The 10,704-nt window shown below is 34.6% G+C and overlaps 1 protein-coding gene across 1 annotated transcript; it reads left to right on the forward strand.

The window, feature by feature from the left end:
• The first annotated feature begins 10,099 nt into the window (after window positions 1-10,099).
• LOC129743576 (uncharacterized) lies at window positions 10,100-10,664 on the forward strand. Its single transcript, XM_055735633.1, has one exon. The coding sequence runs from the start codon at window positions 10,485-10,487 to the stop codon at window positions 10,662-10,664; it is 180 nt and encodes a 59-aa protein (XP_055591608.1). The 5' UTR covers window positions 10,100-10,484.
• The last annotated feature ends 40 nt before the right edge of the window (window positions 10,665-10,704 follow it).

Genomic DNA, 10,704 nt, shown 5'->3' on the forward strand with positions numbered 1-10,704 from the left:
TTTAAATGTGATGCGTACAGCCTATATTCACCAAAAGCACACAAATTTTAAACGAAGATTCAATACAGACATATGTATATATTTTTTTCATTTTAGATTAAGAGTCTATCACTGTTGATTTATTTTTATTCATTTTTGTTTTGAAACTTTGAAAGTATTCTTGAACTGGTTTTGCCAGTTAAAATGTACTGTTTCTTTATAATTTATTATGAATTTTCTATGAATGCTACAAAATCATATTATTACAGAGTTATAAAGGGTGTCCAAATCAAAAGTGGTCAACTTAAATTCGCCGTATTTTTTCTAATCACTCATATAAAAAACCTGAACTTGGACGACGAAACCTAGGCCAAGGCAGACTTCAGACAGCTTCCGAGACAAGAGTTTTATGCAGCAACCGAAAGGGGAAAGGTGGCAGACATTATCAAGCATATTAAACTATCAAAGTTTGCTAAGAAATATTTCGTTTGGGAAGCTATCGATATATGAGGCTTGTAATACGACATTTTCTTTGCAACCGGGACATCAACGTACGTAATAGAGTTTCTTCAACAGCGTTTGTTGCCTTCCCTAAAGAAACATGACTTGTCTGTACTGTTTTTGCCGGATTTGGCATCCTGCCATTATGAAAAAAGGGCATGGAGTGGTATGCTGCTAACAACATTCAGATTGTGCCCAGGGATAAGAACCCTCCCAACCCAGTGAACATTTTGGTCTGTATATTTCAGTTGTTTCTGAGATATACACACTTTTCTACAATCTGAAGTTGAAGTTGTATAGAATATTATATATGAGCCTGTACGTACCAAAGTGGAGGCAATATACGGACCAAATTTTGCTCACATTGGAAATATAAAACTTTGTATTGCGTTTTAAACAATTTGATAGCAACTTTGCTTTGCACAAAATCTTCGGATTGTACAACTTACAACTTTCTATTGCCTGTCTTACAATTTGATTACAATTACCTTTTGTAGGTAGCCTGAGATTTCCCAATCTCTCTCCCTTCTCCCAATCGAAAAATATTGGACGATAGGTAAGCAAACTGTAAGAAGACCCAAAAAACTGTTAGCATATAGAAGCAGTTCAAAGCAAACTGACGTTGTGCGCCGAAGTAAGTGGATAAGGAGACTGTACAAAATCTTATGGCAAGCGTCAAACTAGGTCGACCGGAATCTTAACTGTGTATTTTTTCCATCTTTTATGCAAATTGAACTTCAAAAATAAAGATACTTTGATTTGTTTTTAATAAACAAATAATCGATTTACAGGCAATTTAGTTTGAGCACTTTTTGATCCGAACACTCTTTATCCCAAAAAAGTGAGATTTGGTTCCTTTCAGACATATGCCATACGGTTGCGCTGGGAGGACAATGCCGGCGATGAAAAAGCTTGTTAGTGTCGGTCCGGCATAGAATCTTATGCCGATAATTCCACCTCCAAGGAAGATCACTATTGGAGTAGAGTCTGATTTGTGGGTGTAGATAATAGCATTTCATCAATATGTAACTACAACGAACTTTACAACGTAAATGATACAAATGTGGTTCCTACGAAGAATTATATTTACGGCACCTCGAGCGTTCCTTTGAATACAAATTTGTATAATCAATCTTTTTTGTTCTGGATTGGCGTGACTTTCGTAACCTTTTATGTCTTCTTTGCTACCCCCCTCTAACCAATCCTGCAAATCACAACTATTGCGATAAGTTTCAAATCTGGAAACCAATAACAACAAAACCATTAATCGCAACTAACGTCATTGCTTGACAGAGAAGCAACAGATTGTTATCAGGAACAAAAATAATTTCACTCTAAATTGCTACCCAACAGATGCATCGATTCGAATTTCATTCTGACAAACTTCCCACCAACCGGTGTTTGAGGACGTGTTCGGATCCCACAGGGGCTCCCAGGCAGGATCTTATCAGTTGTCTCAAAGCGAATACCGGTTTGCCCTTTTGACATTTCTTATTCCGCAGCAGCATTTGCGCGAGTGAAACATTTGCCGCATCAGCTGGTTGGACTCGTCGGACCGGCTACGATTCACAGACGGCGCAATTGGCCACTCTCCAGTGGCTTCGACAGGGATCGGTTACATGCAGGTAAACAGCTTCGTCCGAATTGTCTGTGGCCCCTTCAATTTGAGTCGTGTGTAATACACTGCACCGGATCACTGGAACTGAGTCAATTGATGCCGATAGAGTACCTACTATTATAATTTAAAATTACGCCGGCCGCTCGTCTGACGTTCGGACCTAATCTATTGTAGTATTTATGTATTATACATACATAGATCAGCCGGATCGGAAGTTGTCCTGGTGCGTTAGTGAGTGTTGCGTGATCGTGATTGTTACATTTGAAATTGCAACTTTGTGGCCACTTGGTAGACAAATCACTTCGCACTCACGTGTTCGGCACGACTGACCTGCGCGCTTAACTGGATGTGCGATGACTTACAGCTAGTGCGTATGTACTATGATTTTTCAAGTGGCCACTTACAATTGATAGAAATTAACGTGAGTGCAGAAAATCGGACCATCTCCGGACAAAAGGGTTGATTTGTTACATTTGATGACATCACATATCAAATTTTTGTTCCTCACGGGCCTACTACTATGAGGTGGTAGATACAGATAGAGTTGCATCTACCACCACACATTAGTAGGCCAAGCGTGGTCCGCCCCACAAGGGAAAACTTGCAGTGCGGACGAACAAAAAGATGATATGTGATCGCTCAGATAAACTCCCTCCATACTCCCTGCCACTATCAGACTATCGACCGTACTCCAAACCCCGGGTGTAACAAACGCGATGATAACAAACTGAGAAGACTATACATCGATAGATGCGTTTCTAAGTTATTAGAATATTAGAATCTCTTCGGTCGGACGAATATCGCCAAAAAACCACTAAGCCGAATATTCGGCTCATCGAATAGTTGAGCTAAGAATAGGCCGAATATTTATTATTCAAAATTAAACAATAAGAGACTTGTCAATTTTTTCAAATGATTTTGGATAATTTATGAAATATTTAACCTAAGGTAATGTTGAAAGAGCTACAAAATCATCAAAAGCTTATGGTTCAGCAAAACATCTTAGGGATATCTGTATACCTTTCACTGTAGGTCGTACAGGAGTATGCTGACGAATATCGCTTTATACTCTGATTATCGTTTATTCTAGATTTTATTTTATATATATCCAGGCTTGTTGATAAATCCAATAAAGAACTCGGGATAAGTTAAATCTGGCTGGGATGACAAGATATTGTTTTAAATTTTCGGATTTTTCTCGAGTTTATTCAGATTTGTTGCTAAATTAAATGAAAATTAAAAATTTTCTTTGGAAATTTAAAGATTTTGTGTTTAAAAACTATTTTTAATGAATTCCAAAATGAACATAAATTTTTGTTTAATCCTTCGATTCGATTTTTACACTGCGGATGTGATTCAATGAAAACTTTCAATTTCAAGTATTTTCTTTGATTTTCCTCTTGTATGTTTAAGAATAAGCCCAGATTTCGTTCAGATCTCCCTTTTTTATTTTATTTTTTCAAAAATCGTCCTAAATTTCCCGACCATGTGGATACGTTGTTTTAACAACTATTCTGAAAATATCTTACTCAAATCCGATCTTCATCTAATTTGATACCAAATAAGTAATTTCAAATTGCTGGGCACCTGTTCCGACATGTTTTGTCCCAGATTTCACAGAAACCCAATCTCGCTCTAGGTAAGCGACAAGTCATCTGATGTTCTTCCTGGTTGCAAATAGTCGTGGCATTAAAATGGAAGAAATATAAGGAAATTGAAATTATCGCTTTTGTTTTTTCATTAAAAACTCAATAGAATATTCGAGCCGTTCGCCGAATACCACTATACGGTACATCTCTAATAGTACACGGAAAATAATAAAAAGGTAAAATTTACCGAGACAGCAAAGGTGAACGCTCGCAAAAACCAAAAAGGTAACCTATTCGAGGTGAAACTCACCTTACAGCGAGGTAAAATATACCTGAAACGAAGAATGAAAAAAGGTACAATTCACCGAGAAAAAATGTGAATCCAAAAAAAGTAAATTTTACCTCGTAGCGAGGTGAAGTTCACCTGAATTGAGCTGAATCAAAAAGTATAATCCACCTAGAAAGAAAGGTAAATCCAAATAAGGTAAAACTTACCTCGGAGTGAGGTGAAGTTGACCTGGATTGAGCTAAACAAAACGGTACAAATCATCTCGAAAAAAAGTAACTATTTGACGAATCCGTTTATTGAGGTTAAGCTGTTTTGCCGTTTAGGAACAAGTTTTGCTTTGTGCACAATATGTGAAAATCGGAACAAAATGATAAGTGTTTTCTTAGATTTCATTTAGTTGTGCTGGTTCTCTTCATAATATTTTGCTTTTGTTTCAGATCGGCCCACGCAGAGCTTCGTGTTGTATTCCCGTCAGCCTTCAGATATTATTCCGGAAAAGCCGGACCTGTCAAGCTTGGCGAACAAAGGACTTGCCTCAACAATTTTTAAAGAACATGGTGATATATTTCAAAAATAAATATTAGGTAACAGTCCCTATTGATTTAAAATAAATACCAATTTTTTCATGAATTATTTTTTTTTTAAATTAATTTTTATTGAAGAAACCAATCAAACAAATTAGCATTTCCCTTTTAAATCAGTGAATGGGAAAACGGTATTATTTACTATTTTGCTAGGTGAATGAGAAAATGGTAAAATCTACCTTTTTGCTAGCTGAATTGAAAAAAAGGTAAAATTTACCGTTTTGCTAGGTGAATGAAAAAAAGGTAAAATTCACCTCGAAAGAGGGGTGGAAAAAATTCACCTCGCAAAAAGGTAAATTTTACCTTTTTTTTATTTTCCGTGTAACAATACCAAAAATGCACAATAAATCCAGTAAGTCATTAAAGAAGTATTCAACATTATGTAATTCCATGTTTTGATGTAAATATTGAAAGAACAGAGCAGTAATTAAAAAATCAGAATCGATTGAAAAATGTTGATTAAAATAGTAAAAGTAAGTGAAACGTTTAAAAACCTTCAAAAGTAGATTTGAAAGTTTGATATTTCAAGCTCTGAGCATCTTTTCTCTACAAATTAAAAAATTGGGTCCTAATAAGGACAAAAAGTAGAAACTGTGTGTTTCTTTTAAACATTTAAACAAGATCATGTTTTCAGTTAACAAAAATTTATAATTAACAAACAAAGGCAAACTTATTATAAAAGGCAAACTTATTATAAAATATTTCAATAAATTAAAATATTTAGTTTTTGACACGCGATCAATTGATTTGATAATTTAAAAACAAAACCATTCTATAAAATTCGGTAAATTTATTTGAAAGTACAAACAAATTATAAAAATCAAAAAGATAAGTTTTTAAGAAAAAAAAAATTATTCAATAAAAATTTCTCACCATTTCGAAAATGTATGTATGTAAATGTATTGATAACTCAAGAAACAGCATTTTGGAGCCCATGTTGTAGATTTTGGCGCCCTTCACTGAAATCTTCACACTGATTTTGGCTATTGCGTCTATTTTTTGTGAAAGAGAGTTTATAAGTTTAAAATGAAACAGTGTTAAGTGAATTTAATCATCGATAAGTGATGAATTAACAAACTGATTCTGACTTTCACTTAATTAAGGAATAATATTTTGATCACGATGAATGATCTAAAAAAGTGAAATTCTACAGTTTTAAAAATTGGAAAGATATCATAACAAGTATAGCTGACATCACTGAAGGAAGTTTTAGAAAAAGGTTTTATTTAATTTGACAAAATTTTTGGTTAATAATCTTATTTTTGCTTTGAAAAATATCGCAAATTCATTTTTGATTGAAACTTCTTTAAAAATTTGTTGAAACTCCCTTAGTCAACAGAATGGGGAAAATAAACAAATAGAAAACTTATCTTACTTGTTTCGCATTAGTCAAAATAACTCGATGCCTAAGGGAAAGATGACAATTAAATGAAAACATTTATTTTAAAGTTTTGTGTAATGTTTCACCAAAAAAGCTTCATTTTTCAAGCTGATATTTATTAAATATTTTTAAATGTTATTTCAAAAAACAAAATATGATAAAAAATACCTATTGCATATTCGCCTATTAGGGCACAACATTTAATAAAAAAAATAGCTCTAATATTCATTGCCCTTTGGAAAAATGTAAATGTTGTGGCCTTGCCAAGCTCAAATTTGTATCTTGAAGAATACATATTTATGATTAAAAGGAAATTAGTAATGACGTTTTATATTATTCAAGGCGATTATGAAAAAAGTGGAAGTTTAAATATTTTTTTTTGCTAGGTCTGTTGATTAAGTATTTAACGCCTGTCTCATGGCTGCCAATATGTTGACATGTAAAAAAATCGATTAATGAATTTTAAAGTGATGATGGTTGGCTTTAAATTCTGAACTTGGTTGGCTACCTTTCTTAATAAAAACCCATTTTAAATACAACCCATTTTTGTGTCAAGATACTATACATATGGTCTATTGGATTACAAACTTTAATTTACAATTCAAAGCTAGTAGGTATCATTTTAGTAAACGTCTCAAAATAAATATTTTTATGCCTCAAGCGATTCATGAGTCATAAATAAATTCCAATAAAGAACCAATTTTCTTATATGTGTATTATTAACACTTATTATGAAACACAGGGTCTTAGGAAGAACCGACTCATGGGGGGGGGGGGGGGGTTTGATGACAGATTTTTACCTAAGATTTTTTGCCCACCAATGCACGAATACAAATAAAAATTAAAACAGATTTTTTTTGTAACTCCATGATTATTTTACGTACTTTGACATTAAAAGTTTTCGTATTAAAACGTAACTTTAAAAATTGGCTCTAAACCTAAAAGGTGAGCTAAATTCGCTTGCTTCGATGGTTAATATTTTTGAATTTGTTTAAGAGTCTGATAGATCAAACTTAGTTTATTTGGGCATAAAATAGTTTTTTTGGGGGAGTCTTCCATTTCTTAAAAAAAATTATTCTATACTCCAATCAAGCCAGCCCAATCTTCCAAACTATTTTGCTAATTGAAAGATTTTTACCTTTGATGAAAATAAATCAAATATTAAAAAAAAAATTTTAGCTTTTCGGATTTAATTTTCTTGATCCGAACTTGAACCAAATAAATGATTTAAGAATGAAATTTGGCTTTAAAAAACTGCAATATTGACACATTGCGGATTAAATACGAGATATCTCTTTTTTTCCTTTGCCTCTAGTCATGCTTCATTTAAATGCATATTCAATCTAATAATGAAATCCATTCTACGAAATTTAGCACAACGCTTCCCGTTACTCAAATATTTGTATTGAATTATGTTGAATTTTGTTTATTGGTTTCTGAAACATAAAATGCCGAAGTTTGGTATCCATGATGTGTTAATAATGTTGAACAATATACTGGGAAAATATAAAATTTTGAGTAGATTTTTGAGGTGAAGATGTTTCTTTCACAGCAATTATTTTTCATAAAGAATCAGTTCCATAATAAAAATCCTGTGGGTAATTTTTTTTAAATAAAATTTGGGTTTTTCGGATAAAACAAAAAACTCAAATTTTACCATTTATTTGTGATTTTCAGCAGAATTGTGTTAACATACTAAATGTGTTTAAAAAATTGAAATCTGGAAACTGAATTGACAAGCTCTCTTAACAGATGAAGGACCGCGATGAAATCTATAACGAGAAACCCCGAAATTCAGCATTCTATACCTCAGAAGCTCCTGGACTCAAAATTTCACAAATTAAGCATTTTTTAGTTACGATAAATGCTGTGTTCAATTTTTTTCGAATAACGTTTTACACTTACTTCAAAGTGTAGCACACTGTTGGCAAGGGAATAAGGAGATATATCGTCCGCAATGTGTTAAGTTCATGATTTTCGCAACAATTTATGTTGATCGTAAAATTTATTTACAAGCTAAACCTTTTCCTGAATTTTGAATCTGCTTTCTGAATCTGAATTCTGAACTCAAATGCACTTTAAATCTGTATCCGAATTTCCATACGATTTCTGAAATGTATAAAAACATTTAAAAACAAACATTTCCGAATCTTATTCCAGATCAGAATTTTCTTAGCCAAGTTTTAAAGATCTCAATCATAAATCTTTAATTTAAGCTCTTTAGTTCAGGTTTAAGCTAAATTCACTATTTAAATTACCTATTTATTTTTAATCTGTATTGTGAATCAGAATTAAAATATGAATTTACAAAGATCTGAATCAGATTTTGCAGTTTTACATTGTCATTTCGAAGCTTACAATTTTAGAATTTGGTGTAATTGTTAAATTTAAGTACTTCGAATTTGAATTTCAAACAAAATTTCTCTTTTTTTCATATTGGGAAAACTATTATCAAAATATTAAAAATGCATTTGATCTCGAAAAATAGGATTCAAATTTGATATGAAACTTCAAAGCAGCTTTAAATTGCGAATTTCTTATGATTATTCGAACAGAAAATCAAGAACTGGATACAGAATCCGAAATACGAAAATTGGAATACAATTTTGGGTATGAGAATTATGGAATACAATTTTGGGTATGAACCTTTGAAATGGGTTTAATTGAATTCAAAATTTAATATTCAGACCTGAATTTCTATGTACAAATGAGAAAATTTTGAAAAACTGTAGCAGAATTTTTGGACTTGGAATGGGTTTTTGAGGGTTTGGCATTAGTTTTTAGTCTTGAGTCTTGATTGTTACTACTCTTGATTAACCTTATTTTATCATCGTAATTTGGTTCTGAATTTAAAATTTTAAGTGTAGAGTAGAATATCTCGCCTGCAGTTTTGGATCCTCATGGTTCCCCCCCGTTCCTACGGCCATGATGAAACAACTTTTTGGATCAAATAACTTCCCACTTCTACGGTAAATTCCTTTCTTGAACTGAAAATTTTACTTAGAAAAAATCTCCATGGGGAGGGGGGGTTAAACCCCTAACCCCCCCCCCCCCCCTCCCCCGTTCACACGGCCTTGCTTGAAGTTCAATCTCATGATGGTTGTTTTCGTTTCTGTCAGATTTTTTCTGGCAGACATTCCAGTAAACGCGGTTTTTAGTGACACAAAAATAATTCAGTTTTGTTAATTTGTAAACAGCTGAATCCACCAGTTTCTTTCAAAAGAGAAGCATTGGGTCAAAAAGTAGCGAAAATTGAAGGAGGAGGATGCAGCCTCCCAGAATACAGATTTGACGAAGTAGGTGGGAAAAACTGATCAATAACATGACCGGAAAAAGTGTGCGCTGGCCGAAGGGAGATTCCAAGAATTGAGTAGAAATATTTCTTACAAAAAACGATCAAATTATTCTTTTCAAATTTTTTAATTAATTTTCATAAGATTACCTTAATTTTCTCCATCGATAGTGCATGATCAAACGAATGGTTCTTTAGATACACGCATTCTGTCCCATTTCTGAATGAACTAAGCCTTACTACATTGTCAGTTCTTGAGCCCATAAATTTCTAGATTTCTTAGAAAAGTTGTCAGAGGCCAGTTCATCAACTGCATATGTAACGATTCTAATTTGCTACTTAATAATAATAATTGAAACCAATAAAGCCCAATCATCTGAACTGCGTTGCTGTTGCTATCCGGCCACTACACCGAAGAAGTCCTTCTTCCCAAGAGATCACGTTCTAGGAAAGTGCACATTGCACTCGTCGGTCGTTCGAACGGATGATTCCCTGTGATGCGTGTCGCGAACAACGAGGACTCAAGCTCTCGGGGAATCTAATGATAACGTAGGGAACCTATCCCATGAATTCTACCATCATACAGTCAGCAGAATATAGTAAAAGGGTCATCAGCTGATATCGTACAAAAAGTACTCAACTTGCAATTGACAGTGTCTGTGCTGGTCTGGTCGTGTTCTCACAAACGGATTGGTGTGACGACGACGAGTGATAAGAACCGTCGTCGTGAGGAAAACAAACGCCAAAAGAGGGTGCGTCTGCCGGCATCTTTGTGTTTGTTTGGGTGGCGTCGTCACACAAACACATGGAAGACCACGTGCGCCAAACGACCAATCGAAACAAGCATATAAACCAACTACCCGAAGTGCTTCGGGATTCAGTTGCATTTAGAACGTCGTCGGATGTGTTTCGTTGGAGGTTTTTGGGAAGTTGCTTCGGTGTCTCTATCAATCAAGTCAAGATTGTGTCCTCCCTATCTGTGGTACTACCAGTCTAATGCCAGTTTCGTCGTTATGACCTCGAATCGATTGGATTAATTGGAGTCAGTGGCTAGTAGTTAAAATAGGAAAATAAGCGGACGCTTTGCGTGGAAGTGAACAGAGTGTAATCTAGCTTACGCCTCAGCTTGAAGTGTGAGGGAGTGATTAACTAATATCCGTGGATTTGAAGAGTTGTTGGGCGTGTGTAGATCTACCTTCGACGGGCTAGATCATTAGACATTTTCTTCCCCTGTGTGCCTGACCGAAAGGAATGCCCTTTAACTGCAGTCGCGACTGTGTTGGTATTCGATACCGCATCAACGCCCTGCACCAGACCTGGAAGTGGTTGCACCAGACCATCGCCCTGCACGAGTATCTGATCTCTATGAGCGGTTCCGATACGGACAATTTCAGCCGCGCCAGTGCCGTTGTCCATCGAAAGGCACTGTAAAAGAGAAGAGTGGTCCAGCATTCGTCCCAGTGTCCCAAAT

The sequence above is a fragment of the Uranotaenia lowii genome, chromosome 2 (genome assembly GCF_029784155.1).
Source record: "Uranotaenia lowii strain MFRU-FL chromosome 2, ASM2978415v1, whole genome shotgun sequence".
Classification (NCBI taxonomy): Eukaryota; Metazoa; Arthropoda; class Insecta; order Diptera; family Culicidae; genus Uranotaenia; species Uranotaenia lowii.

Bases quoted from the DNA above. Each gene is read 5' to 3' on its own strand.
- LOC129743576 (XM_055735633.1), top strand. From the start codon at position 10,485: ATGCCCTTTAACTGCAGTCGCGACTGTGTTGGTATTCGATACCGCATC.